Source organism: Suricata suricatta, chromosome 2 (assembly GCF_006229205.1).
Source record: "Suricata suricatta isolate VVHF042 chromosome 2, meerkat_22Aug2017_6uvM2_HiC, whole genome shotgun sequence".
Classification (NCBI taxonomy): Eukaryota; Metazoa; Chordata; class Mammalia; order Carnivora; family Herpestidae; genus Suricata; species Suricata suricatta.
Genome location: NC_043701.1, coordinates 28,895,193 through 28,915,484, shown reverse-complemented (window position 1 = coordinate 28,915,484; position 20,292 = coordinate 28,895,193). Strand labels below are relative to the sequence as shown.

The 20,292-nt window shown below is 39.3% G+C and overlaps 1 protein-coding gene across 1 annotated transcript in view; it reads left to right on the top strand.

Annotated features, from left to right (window-relative positions):
- The window catches only part of CPED1 (cadherin like and PC-esterase domain containing 1), a 275,534-nt gene that overhangs the window by 222,287 nt on the left and 32,955 nt on the right, over window positions 1–20,292 (top strand). The window contains exons 17-19 of the mRNA XM_029918194.1: window positions 6,791–6,927; window positions 19,634–19,854; window positions 20,103–20,204. Of these exons, the coding sequence (XP_029774054.1) occupies window positions 6,791–6,927; window positions 19,634–19,854; window positions 20,103–20,204 (460 nt within the window). The remainder of the gene's footprint in view (window positions 1–6,790; window positions 6,928–19,633; window positions 19,855–20,102; window positions 20,205–20,292) is intronic.

Here is a 20,292-nt window from a genome sequence, read left to right as displayed (position 1 = left end):
TTAATGCATTATTTTAATATGTGAAATATTTTGATTAATCAATTGATTTTCTCTTCACCCTCTGCTCTTTGCCTCGTGAATCCATATTCATCTACAGAGATCAGCCAAGAAGTTACCTGTACCAGAAAGCCTTTCTTTAACCACTGATTTGTTTCTTTATTATACATTTTCATAGTACTCTGTGCTTTTCTTCCATGACGGTTTCCAATTATTTCAATGCTAAGTATATAATTAAGTCTTTGATGTCAGTCTCTCCAGATTGTCAGCTGCATGAGACCAGGAGTCTGACTTGTGCACACTATCAATTCACTTAACACTATCATTTCTACAGGGTATGTAGACTATGTGAGCCCAAGAATTACCTTAAGGAAACAAGCCTTGTTTTTAATCATTTCCTTTAATTAAAAAAAAAAGTCCTTGAGAATGATGGCTCATGTCTCCCATATATTGAGCCTTAATAGAAGCAGGAAAATCATAATGTAAAACTGGAATTACAAGGTTGAGTCCTGCCTGATTCTAGAACAGACCTGGAATGAGACACTTTGTACCAATGTGCACTTTCCCTATTTCTCTCCTTCCCCAGCCCTCTTCTTTCAGTGGAGATTAGTGGGATCAATCCAAAGGTGGGGACCAAAAATGCCTCCAAAACGATAAGAAGAACAGGGAGCATCTTCTCTGAGATTCCTAGTTGCCCATCTGGCCTCATGACCCCAAGTGTCCCTTCATCTAAAAAGTCTAAGAAAACACTCAGGAGCTTTTTCTACCCTTGCCGTGAACTTCACACCACAACTTGAATGGGAAATGAGTTTCACGAATGAGCAGTACAAATTGCAATTTGGCACGCACAGTTAACAAGCGTCGGCATATCCCCATTCTTGAACATGTGTTCTAAATAATAAATTACAGTCACTGCATAGGGAGGGATTTACCCGTTATGACATGTCAGGTGGTATGATTTATGATTGTCAGCTAAATGAGATCTATACCCTTACATACAAAGGAGACACCGATGTGTCTAGTTAAGGATTTTTTTTATCACATGACATTTTATGAGAATCATAAAACAACTTAATTCTATTCCTCCTATTGAACCAAGTCAAAAGTTCATCATCAAAAAGTTGAAGATACGGTACTGAGATTCCTCAAGAAGTAGCATCTTTTTCTGCTCATTAACTTTGCTGTAACTTATGTCAGGCCCTGTCATAGAGTTATCTCCATTCCTGGTCCTTAACAGGAGAGGCTGCCTTTGAACAGGGACCTTCTGTAACTTGAGTAGCCAGGCTTCCTTGGAGAAGACCCCAAGGTTGACTCCCCAGTCAAGACCATGTCCCTTAGCCTGACAATACCAGGCTTCATAATCTGACCCTTCGAGGCCCCTAGAATCTGACCCTTCCCCTCTCCCGGCTCCTCCCAGCCTTCTGGCTTCACTTGAAGCCCACAATGCTGCTGCTCCACACTCCTGTCCATGCTGTCCCCTGCTAAGAGTCTTCTTCTCATCTTGGTGCAATTCTCCTGATGCTGTATTTTCCTCTCCAAGAAGCCTCTTCGTACCACCACATCCCTGATTAGCTTCTCTGCTGTGCTCCCAGAATACTTTGGGCACATGTCTACCATAGCATTTACTTCATTATGTTTCAAGTGTTTAATTTCTCTCTTTCTCTAATCAGTAGTCTTCAGAGTGGAATGATGGATCTGAGCAAGGGGATGAAGTGGCATGGGACAGTCTCCAAGATGAAGCCAGTAAAGATTAAAATATATACATTTATTTATGTCTAATCCTTCTTATTTTTGTTTTATAACAAACATAATGGATTGATATGGGAGTATAGGTGCATACATTCCAGTGACTGTGTGTTAATATAGTGAAGGTGTTTCATCAGTTGTTTTTAATGATGACTGCCCTCGATTGTATGTTTCTCCAGAGCAGAGATTGTCCCTTATTCATCCTTCAGTGTCTAAGATGATTTAAAAATGACTGCTCTCCTTCTATTTTACTTCTTTGCCATCTTGCTGCTCCCCCAACTTGATGGACATTTAGGCTCTTTCCATGATTTGGCTATTGTAGAAAATGCCACTATGAACATTGAATGAAATATGGCCATTTGTAGCAAAGTGGATGGACCTTGAGGGTGTCATGCTAAGTGAAATAAGTCAGGTAGAGAAGGACAGATACCATATGTTTGCACTCATAGGTCTAACAGGAGAGACCTGGGAGGGGACCATGGGGAGAGGAAGGGGGAAAGAGTGGGGGAGAGTGAGGGACACAGATCAAGGGAGACTACTGAATACTGAAAACGAACCATGGACTGAAGGGGGAGGGGGAAAGAGGGAGGGGGTGATGGTCATGGTGGGGGGCACTTGTGGGGAGAAGCACTGGGTGTTATATGGAAACCAATTTGACAATAAACTATTAAAACATAAAAAATAAAAATAAATAAAAATAAAAATGACTGCTGAACTAAAACCAAGATCCAAGCCCTCCTCCTTTCCACAGAAGACTGTGAGCAGTCGGGGCACCTGGGGTACCTGCTCCACCCTTATGGTCCTAAAGATCTAAAGATTCCGAACAGATGAGTGAGATCAGGAAGAGCAGTTTGAGAGGATGGACTTTTTGTTGCCAGAGATGATTTCCTGCCTTGCTGAGGGGACTCCCTCCTGCTGAAAGGAGTTGTTGCAGTGGGAGGAAGTTTACTTAGGAACTCCAGCCTTAACTTGGGTCACCACAGATTAGTTCTGAAACCTTATTTTCACAGCACATTACAGTTATTTAGCAGAACAGGATCCTTTTTTTCATCTTGCCAATGAAATGATGGTCTACATGTCTTTTCAATAACACTAGCTAATATCATTTTGCATGACTTTTTTTTCAGAATTTAAGTTGATTTTTAGCCATTAGTAAATAATCTAAGACACAGCCTGTGAATAAAAGTTCTTGCTTAAGAGAGAAAAAATAATTCTAATATGAGAAGAGAAGAAATTTATACAATGACTTTTGAATGGAAATTACCTTAAAGGAAAAGAACCCCAGATGCATTTTATGACATATAAACAAAAAGATTTTATCATATTTTATTTGTAGCAAGGGAATATGACAAGTATACTTTAGTACTTCTAATGTGGAAAATATGATGTCTTTTTTTCTTCTTAAGTGAAAACTGCTTTATTTTATAACAGTATAGATCCAAGAATTAGTGCTATCTACATGATTTTATATCTCGCCATGGCCCTAAGTCACAAAGTTGAATATCTTCCCTCCATTATGTCAGCCAATCTGATTCACTTAAATGACTGAAATCTAACTTGCATTAAATATAAAGCTATAATTGTAAACCAAATAACTTCTCCCAAAAACCATATTTATTCCTCAGAATGTCATTCCCTAAAACATATGTCATATTCTATTTCAGAAATCACAGCTTTGATTCATTCAGTGTTTAAATATATAACATAGAATTTATGTCCTTCTTTTTGACAATTTTAGTTAAGAGCTGGTATCATTTAAAATGTCAAGAAACTCCAGTCTTGCAGATGTTATACAGATGCCTAGTTCAAGCAGTATTACTAAATCACAATAAAAAAGGGGGGGGAGGACATTTTAAACCAATACAAAAATACAAAGAGTTATGACTGTATAAATATATAGTAGCATGAACCATGGGGGCCAAGATTTCAGGGACCCAATCAGGAGTCCTTTTGATGTGCATGAGATTTTATGCCTACAAAGTAATTGTACCCATATTTGGATTTTTGTGCATGCAATTGGCCACTTATTTCTTCAGCTTTAGAAACAAATGTCCAAAGAAGAACCTCAGCTTGTACAAAATTAGCTGTCAGCAAGGTTAGAGGGGGAAAAATGTTTGGGGGAGAGGATGCATGTGCACTTAAATACTCAAGGATCTGATGAAAACAGAGACCTTCAAAATATTATTAAATACAATCTCAGTAGCAGAAACACATTTATGTCCCTAACATACCACCACCTTATTAGAAAGAAAATTAACAATCTTTTTTTAAACATCATCTCTGTTAACACATGAACCCACTAAATAAATTCAGCTTTTTAAAACAACTTGTTTGTAGGCTTCCCTATAAGTGCTACCAAAGAGACGATTGGTCATATTTCATTTTCAACTGATAATTTTGTGCTGACCTAACCGACCATGACAAAAGGATCAGAAAATTGGAGACTCCAAGACCTCAGTCCTGGTCCAAACTGTCATTAACAGCATGATCCATTTCTATCATTTAATTCTTGGGGCCTCAGTTTACCTCATCTGGAAAAGAGGAGGGTGGACACAGGACCCAAAGCCCATTCCAACTCCATTCAAGAGGAAGCCCACTGAACACTAATCTTCGTGAAGATGTGAAGGGATTGGTTATTGATGACAAAGCCTATGTTCCGGGCCAAAGTTAGAATTAGAAGCAAGTTGTATTCTAAATGAAAACCACAGGAAAATTACAAAGTGGAAGTGGATGGAAAGACAATCATTTCTGAGGATAGCCTTCACTTTGCCATTGAAAATCCAGCACCTCTCCGTCCTTTAGCAGCACTGCTCTTCTCTACATTTGGAAACTTTGGAAACGCCTTTTACCAAGCAGACCTTTTTCTCTCCTATATGTTATCTTTTGTGGAGGCTACTTATTTCTTCAGTCCCTACTGTCAGGGCTGCCTCGTCACTGACCCCAAAGTAACATCCATTCCATCTCTCCAAATCTTATCTATCCAGAAGACTTGATCACATTACGCACGCTCCCTGACATGTCTGAACTCCATGATGCTTTCTTTATTCTGAACTACCATGGCTTATGTAAGGTGGGGGTGGAGGAGTGACATATATTCACTCATTGCTGGGTAGCAGACACTATGGCACGTGCCATATATATTTTCCTCATAGAATATTAAGTAATTTTTTCAAGTTAAACAGTGGTTTGCAACTGTGGCCGCATATTGGAATCACCTGAAAAACATTTAGAAAATACCGATGCCTGAGTTCCATACCCAGTGGTTCTGATTAAATCGGTCCCGCGTAAGATCTGGGCATGGGGATTTTAACAAGCTTTTCAGGTGAGTCTAACAGGCAGTGTTGAGGTCCACATAGTTAGCTGGAGGCAGAGCTCAGCTGCGTGCATCTCTAGAGCCGAGACTTTCGTACCACACAGATATTTTTACTCAATTATGCCTTTTTATTATGTTTTCACTGTTTTACATGATAAATTGTAACCCTCTAACCTGATTATAAATTTTTTGAGGTCTGGCATTGTAGTTAAGAGGCTTCAATACGTTAATATATGAAAGTGCTCAGAATATCCCTAACCTCTGGCAGGTGCTATGAAATGTTAACTATTTTTTTAATTATTAAATTTTAACATCAATAGCACCTAACATCTTGTAGGTTAGATACTTCAATAACATATTAGGTTAAAATCCTCCTAGAGAGTACTATTTTTTTTCAAATCTCCCAGTTCTCTCTTAATATACCCATACTTCTTTTTCCTTTTCTATGATCTACTAGGAGGCCATAAGTAAACCTCCTCTCATATTTTATTATTTCTATTTCCACAAACACTCACACAATTCTGACATCCTTGAAGTCATGTAATATAAGTGCACCATATTCATTGCCCAAAAGTAGAGATTCTTCCCACTAATGCCACATCAGATACTTCTGTTAGCAGAACCACAAATCAAAGCCAGAATGGACAAAGTTGTTAATTTTTTTCTTTCTGACTCAAAAAGTAGCTGGGGATATTTGGCTCCTCAATGTTTTGAAGAGAAACATCTAGTGGTAACACAAGCAAGACCTTTAGGGTAGAGCATGTGATTGTTGGAGACGTCAGGCATTCTCCAAAACATAAATATCCACTCTGTATTCAATGTTCTGGTTCAAACTCCATTAATGAAATGCTGAAGGAGAAAACAAAAATAAAAAGTCATTTCTTGATTCTTTTTCTAATTGTTAACATATCTACTCACACTAACAGCTGAAGGGTTTTGAATACATAATACATTATCACTAAAATAGAAAAGATCTTAAATGCATTGAGAATATTCATTTATCTTATAAACATGTACTAAAGCTTGTGACCTACTTTGTGCCTGAAGTCGGGTAGTACCAAAGATGAATATGATACTATAATTGTGCTTGATATATTAAGTGCATTATCCTGTTCAATCATCTCATCAATCGCGTGAGAACAGGATATGCCACATCTGAAGGAGCTGGAGGAATGAAGGCAACAGGGCTAGAAAGAGCTGAAGAGACTTCACACCTAAAAGGTTACCGGTCAAATTAAGAGCAATAACTAGTCTTCAAAATAACAAATTATAGTATATTGAAGTAATTCTCTTATGCCTTGACTTTCTTGAAAGCAGGGAATAGGTCTGTTACTAGACTGCTAACCTAAGCATGTGTTAAGCTAATAAAGATTAGTGGCCAATTGCCTCAATATCAGTGGCTTCCCATCTACTTTGGTTCTCTTAAGTGCCTAGTGTACTATTTAAAAATAAGTAATAATTGCGTGGTACCCAATCACTTAGTTTTTTGTAAGAGTGCAGCGTACACAGCAGGACCATACTTGACTTCGGCGTGGACTGTGTTCTTCCAGAACATTTGTACATGTTGCAATTCTGTTTGTTTGGCAGGGGGGCATGTGGCACTCCACAGATTTATGCAAGAGTGGTCTTCTCACCGCAATATTTATAATGCGGCGCCATAACTGATTCTAGTGTAACTTGCAAGCTGTAATTTCACCAGTAGAATCTGAACAAAGGTTTTGCTGTCTATTCCAGGCCAATGGATCGTTCCTTGCCTTAGCTGTTCAGACAACAGGACCTGTGACTGGAGAGAGATAACGTGGCAGCCTCAGAACTGCCAATATGGTGTCTTAACCAAGCCTCAGCTCCAGCGATGCCTGGGGGGAAGGAAGGTAGGTTCCGGACCCGGCAGGGCAAGCCTTTAACTTCCGCCACCTGTATCACCAACAGCCACACTGCTGTATTCACTAGACCAATTCCCTCTCTCCTACTCTGCGGAGGATAACCAACTGAAGGCAGTTTGGCTTTTGGAATCATGGGTAAATATTATCATAGAAGAGCCTTAACCATTCTTGCTCAGAACGCTCAATTCTTTCCAAATAAGTCTACTTGACAGATGGAGGATATTAAAGTCATGTCCTGTGCTGCCCCAATTCCATGCTGGTTTTCCTCGGCACAAATTGGTAAGCGCTTGCCACGTCAGCTGACAGATGGCAGGCAGAGCAGCTGGCCGGGTCAGCGCAGCTCTCGCAGGCCGCTGCGGGGACAGCAGACATCTGCAGCGCGCTCGCGCAGGCACTGAAATGTTCTTGCATGTAAGACTCACTTCTGCTGCAGCTTACTGAGTGCATGACACACTAACCTTCCTGCTCTTCTTTCACATTCCCGGGCAGGTCTCAAACGGACCTCACTAGGCTGCCTTTCCTTTAGTGAGGCTTCTAAGCTGACTTGTTGGACATGCAGTGTCTTCTTACTAGGCGCACTCTGAGTAGGTAGATTCCGGCAGAGCCCTTGGACGTGCGAACTGGGCACATAGACTGAGATGCTTGATTAACATGAAGTAAGTAATTCTTACCCAGATTTTCAAAGTACTTTTTATTAGCTAGACATTTCCTAACAAACTGTATGTAAGCTCTCACATATGGGCAAGACTGACTTCCAGAATTGATGTTTTATAAATTCTATTAATGCAAAAGGAAAAGAACACTCTAATGAATGTATGCCAGTTTTTCAGATTAGGCCTGGTTCAGACTTTCTACTAGCAAATCATTTAAAAAGAATGACAGGGGGTGAGAGGCACGACAGGAGGATGGACATCTTCTTCCTGGTGATTTCAACACAAATGCACCAATTTTCATGACTGAGAGTATCTCTAAAGATAAAGCATCAGAATTAGTTACTTTTAAAATGAAAAGGGGGGGCACTTGGTCAGTTCAGTCAGTTAAGCGTCCAACCTTGGCTTAAGTTATAATCTCAGGGTTCATGGGTTTAAGCCTTCCATCGGGTTCTCTGCTGACAGTTCAGAGCCTGGAGCTTGCTTCAGATTCTGTGTTTCCCTCTTTCTCTGACCCTCCCCCACTTGCTCTCTCTCTCTCAAAATTAAATAAACGTTAAAAAAATTTTTTTAAGGAAAGAGGGGTACCTGGGTGGCTCAGTTGGTTAAGCAACTGACTACAGCTCTGGTCATGATCCAATGGTTCGTGAGTTTGAGGCCCACATCTGGCTCTGTGCTGACAGCTCAGAACCTGGAGCCTGCTTCAGATTCTGTCTCCCTCTCTCTCTGCCCCTCCCCTGCTCATGCTCTGTCTCTCTCTCAAAAATAAATAAACGTTTTTTTTTATTTTAAAAATAAAAAGGAAAGAGAAGAAACCAAACATTTAGACATTTATTAACTGTCAGTTAATATAATAATTAACTGAGAATTGATTGTATGCAAGGAACTCTGTGTGCTGCTAACGTTCATACCTTACGTCTGACAAAACTATAAGCTTCATGAGGACAGGGAACATGTCTGAATCACTGACACAACCTCACTGCTTAGCACAACATTTTAATATGTAATAGTCACTTAAGAAATATTTGTAAACAAATAGGTTAAAATCTTGTTTGTTTCTAATCACAAATCTGAGGTAGATATTGTATCTGTTTTCTACTTAAGAAATTTTAAGCTCAGAGAGATTGAGTAATTCTCCCATGATCACACATGCATGTGTGGCAACTCCTCTGGCATTTTTGACTGCCAACTTGGATAACCCAACATCCACATCTTAGAAATGTAGGACTGGAAGCAATGAAAATAGTTGTTGCTGTTAACAGTCAGATTTCTCTAAATTCTTCCAGAATACTGTTCCGACCTCAGAATTTAGAACACTCAGGAAAATTCCAAGATGTCACAGTCTATTAACCTGAAAGGCAGTAGATGTTCATTTAAGTTCATAACTAAATTCCATGGCTTTTGACATGACACATATTATTTCCTGGGCTCATTTTCTTCCTCTGTAAAATAAAAGAAACCTACGTGATCTAATCCTATGCTGTAGATTAATCAGCTTTGTAGAAAGCTAAAAACTTTCCTCCTCGTCTGTCTTAAAATATCATAGACTGGGTGGCTTGAACACGGATGTTCATTTCCCATAGTTGTATAGGCTGAGATCTCTGAGATCTGGAGGCCGGCAAGATTCTGGTGAGAGTTCCTTCCCAGCTTCCTTCCACTGGTTGCCTTCCTGCTCACAGGACATAGAGCTCTGGTCTCCTCTTCTTCTAAGGGCACTAATCCCATCATGGAGGCCCCACCCACAAGACCTCATCTAAACCTAATTACCTTCCAAATGTCCCACCTTCTAATACCATCACTTGGGGTGTGGAGACACACAAATGATACAGTCTTTGCTAATTTCAAGGTTGATTATTTAGCAACTCTGCAAATAATGATAAGGAAAAAGGAAGATCCCTTTTTCTGCCTGTTAGGGAGAGAGAATGTTGCAAACTCTGAAAATAAACCCACTGTGCTGATTACGTGCTCCTGGCAGAGACCGACTGGCTGGCCACTTAGCACTCAGAGCTTCTCTTAGAGATTCTTAGTCCAGAGGCCCCACTCAGACCTTCATGCTCAGAATTCCAATCCGTTAGTACACTGGCAGTGGTTCTACAGAGTCTGATTTGTTTATCAGGATGCTACAGTAGTCTATACACAACAGGAGAGCATTGTGCAAATTTAGCAGAGGAGTGACACAGCCAGAATTTGAAAAATCATTCTGCAGCAGTATGGAGACTGCCTACGGGGAGGAGGAAATGGGTGCAAGGGAAGCAGAGGCTGTTTCATGGAAGAATTCCATCATGCAACATTGAAGAATCAAAGAAAGTATAAATACTAAGTATAGATTTCTAAAAAAGGACAGATTCAAAGATAGTATATATTCTATAGTATATGTATAGAATAATGCCACTGATGTAAAAATACACACATGCAAACATGCCTACATACACAGAGAATTTTTGGAAGTAAACACAGTTAAGAATGATGACATAGGAGCAAGCCCGAGTGACTCAGTTGGTTGAGTGTCCGATTCTTGATTTCGGCCCAGGTCGCGGTCTTATGTCATGAGATTGAGGCCTGTGAAAGCCTCAGCACGGAACACAGAACATCTAGATCTCTGCCGCTCTCCCCAGCTCTGTCTCCCTCAGCAACAACAACAAAATGAATGATTACATAAGAGAAGGGGAGTGGGAAAAGGGTAGGGTGGTGACGGGACCAGCTACATATTTTGCGAGACCAGGGCAAAATGAAAATGCAGGAGCCTACATTCAAAATTACTAACACTCCCAAGAAGACAACCGCAGAGCAACAGCACTAGCACAGGAATACCACCCCCTCACTGCTGCACGAACTCTGCAACACTCAAGGTAACATGCCCATAAAGCCAACTCAGGCAGTAGAACATGTTTGGTGAAGGATGAAGAGGTGTTTTAAAATATCGGTATGATTTTCACTTTTTTTTTTACAATGTGTGCATATTTTTAATATAAAAATCTCTATTTTAAAATTTAAATCAGGGGAGCCTGGGTGGCTCAGTCGGTTAAACATCTGACTGTGGGTTTTGGCTCAGGTTATGATTTCACAGTTTCTTGAGTTCAAGCCCCATATCAGGCTCTGTTCTAACAATGTGGAACCAGCTTAGGATTCTCTATCTCTCTCTACCCCTCCTCTACTCACACTATTTCTGTCTCTCTCAAAATAAATAAATTTTAAAAAGTTAAAAAAAAAGGAATCTGCAGGGAGAGTTTTATCACTCAAACCTAGTGCCTTCTTTGATTTCTCTTGGGTTGGAGAGAACAGGCAATTGGCAGGAACCAATCAGGAGTGCAAGAGAGGAGTCCAAGTTTCTCAGTTTTCAGTGTGTTTCTACCTATGCTTATTGGATTGCATAAAAGTGGGGACATACCTAAACATGCAGATTCTAACAGTGGAGTGGCCTTACTAACCTGAACTCTGTCAGTTAATATGTGACTCAGACGTTGTACAATGAGAAGCCAGGCTTCACTGTTGCCATGAGTAGGTAGTGCAAATGTTGTGCCACAAAAAGACAGAACTTTACTTTAAATCCTAACCAGGCAAACTTCAGCTTTTGGGGATGCATTAAGTGGAATTATCTTTCTCCAAAGAGTCAGATTTAAATGCCATAGAATTTGACTGGACTTGTGAGAAGTATTAGAAAGTTCGGCGTTCTAGCGTTCTGCTTTCTTTAGAGTCTCTAAGTGGTCAGTTTCCTCAACTGAATTTCCTTATGTTGTTATTATGACCTTTTACATCTTTTTACTACTGTTTTACACTGATGAATGCATGGAGATACTTGGAAATGCATGCCCTCCTGTGGGGAAGGGACAAGGCACAAATCAGTTGAGACTTAAAAAGAGGCTCAAACTTCCAGTAACTTTGACCAGGAGCCCCACGGTGCCTCGTGGCAGGTGAAGAGGACTGTACTTTCTGTAGCCCGTCATTTGCCTTCACTACAGCGAGGTAAACAGGAGGGTGATCTCTGGAGAAAAGACAGAAAAAGGTTTCTCCTCAAAGCATTTGTATCCCATTTCTAGGTCATACTTGTTTGTATGGAGGGCAAGTAAATGTGGGACTCCTTTTCAACTCTAAACACTTCCAAATATGAGTTATGTCATGTTTAGGTTTTTACATATATGTATATATGTAAACCCACCTCTTCCTTAATAAGATCTGAATGGGACGTCCATATAAAAATTTATCAGAGCATAACTCTGTAATCACAGTGCGAAATTTATAGGAAATAGTTTGGAAATATGATAATCAAATTTACAATTGAAAAAACTTGGGAGCCAACCATTAACTTAAAAAAACTTAGGAGCCAGACTGAATTAAACAAGCCCTTAATTTGTTTGTCAGTTGAAAACATAGCTCCGAATTTAAAACAGTAGTAAAGTATCTGAGAGAAGAGTGCAATTAAGAAAGGGAAATATAAAAAGGCAGTATTTACTGGAAGCACTTAAATTCAGCTGTTAAAACAGGAAATGTACATCTTTAAGTAATATTTGCAAGATAAGTAATGTCTTGGACTTAAAGGTGTTTAAATTTTTGAAGTGTGCCTAATTTATAACACGTCCTGACTAATATGTGAGTTCCATTATAGTTACACAATTCTTGTTGCTTGTCAGTTTTAATATCTAAGCAAGGATAAAAGGGAAGGAAATCTCCTCACTCTCACCTAGAAAAGATGACTTATCCATAATGCCCATAATCCAGATGGAACAGCAATATAAATAAATAATTTTGTTCTGAGCAGCTGGATCTACATGTGGATGATATTGCTTAGTTGTTTATTTCTCTTTTTTTCTTTTTTGCCAAATTTCATGTATTTGAGGGTGATTTGCCTAAATGGCAATTTCTTTGTTCTTGACCCCAAAGAACAATTTGGTTGGTTATCTACAGCTAATTTAATCAAAATGCATCATTGGAAAACATTTGTTGTAACCATATTATATTTCACAGAGAGATGCTTTGCTGAGCTAGATTTTCATCGTGCCCTAAATATCATTAGCCATCTGATCAGTCTTAGCTTCATATTAGGACTAGATGACCCCTTGCTTCATTTAGAAATGAATATTTATCTTATAAGAGCAGTGATGCTCAGTCACACAGCTGATCAGAATTGCCATGGAGCTTTATAAATAGATGGACTATGGTTGGCCCTGGACTAGATGTAATAAATAAAATGCCCCTTCATCTCATTGTCATTTCCTTAATTACCTGTGAGAGAGCACTCTGGTAATCAGCCATTGCCTAGATTAATGGACAAGTAGCTTCTATTGCGTTCCTGTATAACTTCCCTCCTGGGTTTCAGTGAGTTCCTGTGAGCTGGGTTGAGTCCTGTCTTGGCATCTACATGCATTCTGTTGGTTCTGAAGAAATATCCCTATTTCTGTGAATATTGAAGACAGACCTATGCAAAAGGAAAAAGAAGAAGGAGGGAAATTATTTAAAATCAAGGGTTTTTTCCCTTTGTCGATTGATCCTACCTATATCCAAATTCTTTTTCAGCCTCAACAAATCATGAGAATCTGAAAAGCTGACAAGTTCCAGACATTCTACTGCCTTTATATTGATTCAACCAGAGAGCTACTAATGCTTCTCTTTCCATTTCTTTATAACTCGCTTTGCTAACTGTGGCCTTGTTACTTTTGATGACTCTGCAGAAAGGACCAATGGAGTATATAATATCTGCATGTTTAAGTATCACCATTGTTAGTTGAATGAAATGCAAACCATTTTATTTTATATTTCAGTCAAAATTCCCAAGTTCTGACTATACTTTCACTAATACTAAAACTAAAACTAATACTAATCCTGATACTGATACTGGTACTGGTACTAATGATACTTGCTATTATTTGTCTCAGGGAACCGATTTTTCTTAGAAGACTTTCTATGCATCATATGGATTATAAATTTAGCTTTTCATATGTCTCATACTCTTGCTAATTCACATATTGAAAAATCTGAATTTAAGTTTTAGGTTTTATTCCCAGAAAGACAGTACCTAGGAGAAAGTAGTAAAGACCAGTTACGTGTTGATCAAATTCATTTTCTCCTCTTCCTGGCAAATGTAGCTTGACTACGTTTCTCAGTCTCCCTTGAAATTGTATGCTGCCATGTGACTGAGTTCTAACCAATGGAATGTGCCAGCAGCAGTGATGTGCCCAGCCACCATGGTGGGCCCACAGACAACCCAACACCTCTTTCCTCCTTCTCTCTGCTGGACATGGGTGCCCACAAAGCTCTTTGAAACCATAATTGAAGCAGGCACAGTCTAATCATCCTGCGACCCTGCCCCCAACCTGCACATACACCTGCTCGAACCACCTGGACTGTTTTCCTGAAGGAGAAATAAACTTTATTTGTGTTCAGACCATTATACCTCTTGGGGATCTTTTTGTTATAGCACATAGCCTGTCCCACCTAATATAAGGACTATATAATAAAAAATGAAGATAAAGACAATTAAACCATGCCATGTGTTTTTAACAAGATGACTTTTTAAAAGGCCCCAGGCTTTAATAGAGCCGAAGAACATGATGTGCTTCTAGGTCCTCTGGTCCAGGGTGGTATGAAAAAGAGTTGGAAAATGCCAGCCCCTGTAACCTTTTCAGTGACACACTTCCCGCTGAGTCTTGGGAATAGAAAAGATACAAAACTCCTCTGAACACATCTTTGTTGCCCTCTGATGCACTGAGGCCCAGCCTCTCCGGACACATCCAGGCACAGATGCTTCCTCTTCCCTCCAGAGACCCTTTTGATGGAGGGAGACTCCTCTCTTGCACCGCAGAGCCCGAGAAGAGACACTGCATGGGAAAGTGCCATCCAATCTTGGAATAAAGTTGCAACTGGAATCTAAAATATGATTCACATGATTCCTGTGCTGGGTTTATTGAACCAATGCTTAAGCCATTGTTCCACAAAAGTTTAAGCTGATTGTTTTCATGGGAATTTTCAGTGTTTCTCAACAACATGTACTTCTGTTATCGCTACCACAGTTGCTGCTTCTGTGTTATTCTATTTATGTTCATTTTAGATAACAGAATAAACTGTCATATCTTCCCTTGCAAACTAACCATAGTTAACTGTCCAGGACCTTTTCTACACATCCACATGCTTTAGTTTTACAAAAAAAAAAAAAAAAAAAAAAAAAAGAAAGAAAGAAAAAAGTAATCATTATTATTTATATTGTGATTATAATTAGCTTTTTATAAAAGTTAACTGAAATCTTCCCCATTACAATGCATCCATATTGTGATATCATTGTTAAAAGAGGGAAAAAATGTAAGTGTATGATTATACCTTAAGAGAAGCAATCTGGCAGACATTTATACTGCTTCCAGTTTATTTTGCTTTTAAAATATATTTTAATAGACATCCTTAAATATTTCCTAGAAGTGGAATTCCTTAAAAATTGCCAATTTATACACACAACAGCAGTTTCCATTCATCCATTTAACACATGAGAACTGACTCTTATGCCAGGAATTCTTCCAAAACTTGGGATTCAACAGTTGAAAAGAAAGAAGATAAAAACTCCCCCTCATAATCCTTACATAGTCGTCCATGAGAGGCCTCATTTCTGTGAACTCTTAAGATTGTTAAGGCTTTTAAAATCTTTGCTACTTTGGTAGGGGAAAAATTAGCTGTTTTGACGTCCTATTGCTGACATGGATTACTTTTATAATTGCTGACTGGTTAGTTGTATTTAATGATCACCATTATTTTCTTCAATTGCCTATGCCAACCAATACCTGTACGTGCTACTGCAAGGTAATAATATTCATGGAACAGAAGAGTTATTTGAAAATTGTATGGCCTGTTATGAATATTTGTTATGATGATTTAGACCTTTTAAAGTTGACCTTTAAAACAAATAATCTACAAATTTCTTTTTAAAAAATTCCTGAATTGAATGATCTAAAAGATATAAAGATTGGGAGTATCTGGGTGGCTCAGTTGGTTAAGCATCTGATTCTTGATTTCAGCTCAAGTCATGATGTCAGTTTGTGAGATCGAGCCCTGCATTGGGCTCACATGCTGGAGCCTGCTTAGAATTCTCTCTTTCTCTGCTCCCTCTGTCCCTTCCCTTGCTAGCCAGCATAGGCTCGTGCTTTCTTTCTCTAAAAAATAAAAAACATTTTTAAAATATAAAATAAAACATATAAAGAGTAAATATATCCATGTAACTGAAAAAAAACCACATTCTATTTCCTGATGTTGTTTTTAAATTGCATATGTATACTTAAAAGAGTTGGTTCTTTGAAGTTAGAAATCTTTTAGTTAGGAATACCAATCAACCTCTTATGAAATCTGCTTCCTCTACAGCAAGGCAATCTTAAAATCAAAACTGTATTTTCATTTGAATTACAATGTAATCATTTGTATCTGTCATGAATAGAAAGGCAATGGGAGAAAATAATTCTCTAGAAAATAGTCTTCCCAGAGTAGTGTCCACTAGACTTCAAAAATGCTATCTAGATATTGCAATTTAATTATTTTGCAATGTTTATCTATTTTTGAAAGAGAGAGAAAGCAAGGGAGTGTCAGAGAGACAGGGAGACAATCCCAAGTAGGCTCCACACTGTTAGCTCAGAACCCGACATGGAGCTCAAACTCAGGACCTGTGAGATCATGACCAGAGCCAAAACCATAAATCAGATGCTCAACCAACTGGGCCGCCCAGGAGTCCCTAGATATTTGCAACTTAGAACTTGTTTTGCAGATAATGGTGGTGAGGCTTCCTCCCCCATCCGTGCAGTTCTTGTTGGTTACTAGGAAGGGATGGAGATGTGAGGGACTCCAGTTTCACCAATAACCCTCTGCGTCCTGCAGGGGGGATCTGTAGCAAGGTTAGTAGGGCAAGAGAGAGACTGCTGTGATTTAGACATTTCTCATCTTCTCTGAAATTTTCTCTAAACAAGTTAATGAATTACGGGGGCTAGCAGTGCACCGCAAAGCACACTGAATACATTCAAAAGCACTCTGTGCCCTTCCTATGCCTTAATGCCAGCTCACTTTGTATGCTCACTGTGTGCCAGGAACAAGACAGATATTAAAATCTCATCAAGTTCTCTAAAGTGGTGCTTATTATTTTCCCCATTTTATGTATAAGAGAATGAACCTTTGGAGGGGTCGTATAATTTGTGTAAAACTGCCTAGTTAATAAATAACCATACCTAAGAATTTTGACCTTTAACTCTTTTTGCCTCTACTGTTTTTGGTGGGCTGTATCTTTGTATAATCCCACAGAAAAGACCAAAAAGATTAGAGATGGGCTTCACTCAATAGCATGCAGCTACTTTGATTTTCCTAAACTTCTGTATCTTTCTCTGTAGCCCACAATACAGACACCCAGTGATCTCACTGGCTGCCTGGAGACCCATATGAGGGATTGTGACTTCATATTATGCTGAAAAGAACCTGTCAGGAAAACCTGTAATGGAAATTTAGTTTAAAAGCTGATCTTGGGGTGCCAGAGTGACTCAGTTGTTTAACACCTGACTCTTGATTTCAGTTCAGGTCATGATATGGTTCAGAGGTCGGCTTTGCACTGACTGCAAGGAGTCTGCTCAGGATTCTCTCTCCCCCTCCCGCTGCCCCTCCCTGGCTCACGCAGACCCTCTCTCTTCCTCTCTCACTCAAAATAAATAAAAAACCTTTTTAAAAAAGCTGATCTTAAAGGCCTTTTACTGGTATTAAGAGCTGAAATGTGCTCCCACCCAACCAAATTCATATGTTGAAGTCCTAACTCCCAATACCTCGGAATATGACTGTGTTTGAAAGTAGGGCCTTTAAAGAGGCAGTGAAGGTAAAATAAGGTCTTATGGGTGGGCCTTCATCCAATGTGAGTGGTGTCCTCACAAGAAGAGGAGATTGGAACACAGATACAGAGAAGAAAGACCATGTGAAGACACAGAGAGTAGATAGCCATCTACAAGACAAGGAGAAAGGCCTTCAGAAGAAGTCACCCTTACAAATACCTTGATCTTGGACTTCTAGCCTCCGGAATTGTGAGAAAACGAATTTCTGTTGCATTAGCCACTGAGCATGTGGTACGGTTATGGCAGCTCCAGCAAACTAATACAGATGGAGCTGGATAATTACAAGTACTATATTTGAAATTAAGCACTTTCCTGATTACTCATGGTTCCCCTTTCAAAAATCAGAAATCTAGACCAGAAAGCCAGTTATAGGTCAAATCTGGTGAGAAGAATTTCAAGTGATTTCACAAGTTATTTAGTCATCCTGGAATTTTATTGCCCCAAATAGAACTTGACCAAGAGGATCAGTGACTGTGGCCTTAGCATCTTAGGTTATTCGGTTCAGGTTGATGTTGCTTATGGTGTTTGACTGGAGGGCAAATCAGAGACGTTTTGGGCATTTTGTCACACAGCTGATTGAATACAGTTCCCATGGAAAAGAACAAACCTTTGGAGTTTCTCACCCAATTTCCTGTGCCTAGACAAATACAGTGAAGCTCGAGAAATGACAGCAATGACTACTGTTGAAGTCAGAGGAAAATATGCTCAGGGCTAACAGAAGGAGAAATCTCAACACAGAGAGAGAAATCTGAAGAATGAAATAAACCTGTTCAAAGACCTTAAAAACGATCGTCTCTAACAAATTTCCCTTTGACTTTCAAGTCAATAAATATTTTTAAAGTGCATGCATGGTAGTATGGGGGAAATTAGAATTTAGAAATTAACCCTGACTCTGACCTCAAATACTTCTTGATGTGATATAAGAAAAAAAGACAGACACAAATAGCCCTAACTTCATGTAGTCTTTGATAACATCTGTCATGGAAATTAAAGATGTAATGAAATCACAGAGGACAGACAAGGTCATTGGACAAGCTGGGGCATTGGACAAGACCCACTGGGAGAGACGTTTGTTTCAGGTCTGGAGGTTGTGTAGCGTTTACACAGGTGGGGTGGCAGACGGAGGAACCTTCTAGGCAGGCAGATTAGCACAAGGAGAAACAGATGTTGCGGAGTGCAAATCATGTTCAGTGAAAAAGTAGGACGAGAAGCATGAAAGGACGGGGCCATTGGCCTTGCACTTGGAGTTAAAGGGCCTAGGCTTGAGTTCTGTGTTCTCCATTTACTAGATTTATGACCTCAATCTCCTTCAGCCTCAAATTCCTCACCTGTGAAATGGAAATAATGACTCAAACCTCACAATTATGAAGATTAGAAGTGAGTCTCCTGTGCGAAATCTCCACCCAGCAGCAAAGTCTGATATGCAACAAAAATTTAGTAAATGTTGACTGAACCTAAGTAACATAGGCTTGATTTTATAGAAAACGGAGAGACAATAAGGTTGTTGAGCATGAAAGTAAGATGACCAGAAGTAGGCATTTGGAAATTTGTCTCTGTCGTACTGTGTGTGTAGAATGAATTCAAATCTGTGCAACCGTTAGCACAGATTTGAGGTGGTGGGAGTCTGAAGCAGAGCCGCACTTGGGGGGATGTGAAAGAGGTGATGAGTATGAGTGTTTCGGGGCAAATGGTGCTGGGATCTGCTCCCTGGGACATAGACGTCTGTTCAGAAACTCAGGCTCCAGTTCTGTGGCTCTGTTCTCAAGTAGCGGCATGACTTTTACTGAGCTATTTAACCTCTGCGAATCCTCAGTTTTCTCATCTATAAAACAAAGAGGTTGGAAAAAACCTTTAAGTATTCTTACAGCACTAGAATACTTCATGCCTATTTGAAGCAATAAAATTTGTGAGCCAATTAGATGGGAAGGCAAACAGCATAAGGGAGGTGGAGAAACCAAAGGTAGCATAAAGCAAGAAGCTTTAAACATGAGTTAGCAGGTCTGTGGCTGATATCATTACTAGGAATATGGAAGAGAGGAAAATGAACAGGTCTGGTGGAGATTATGATAGATGTTGTTTCTAACAGCTGAAAGGGCTTTTTATCAAAGAATTAGACTTGTGGTTTTATGAGTCTTCAAGAAATTACTTATTTTATGTTACCTCTCATCCTGTAAACATCAGATTTGAAAGCAAATATTTTTCTTTAATGAACAGATTCTTTTCATTGGAGATTCAACCAACAGAGGAATAATGTACTATCTGATTGAGAGACTGAATGAAACCTTGCAAGAATGGCAGAAGGTGCATGGCACAAAATTCTACCACAATGTCAATGGTGGGAAGACTTTGATCAGTTATTCCTACTATCCCCAGTTCTGGATAAGCCCTTCATTGAGACCAACATTTGAAAAAGCACTTGAACATCTCTTGCAAAGGTACAATGGAACGTTTATGTATCACACAATGTACTGATGTTTTGCTAGTGGTCATAATGGCTCACTGTATATCAAACGTGCTGAAAAGCTTAAATGCCAAGTAATATGGCTGAAAATGAGTTGGAAATGACAAGGGGGTCCTGTGATCAGGATGCTAGATATGGTTCAGTGAAATGTGAGGCACTGCTGTTAAAATGTTTACCATATGTTTCAAGGCAACATGTGTTGTTTTCCTTCCTGGATTTCAGATCACGTCCCCTGGAGAATACAGGCCAGACGGTATTGGTCGTTGGTGGTGTTCAGTGGCTTAATTCCAATCACTTGCAAATTATTCACAAGGTTTTGAAAAGGTACGCTCCTGCAGTAATAATTGTTATTTGTATTCTAAGTTAAAAAGAAAAGTCATCCTTGATGTGACTACATTTCATCAAGATTTTA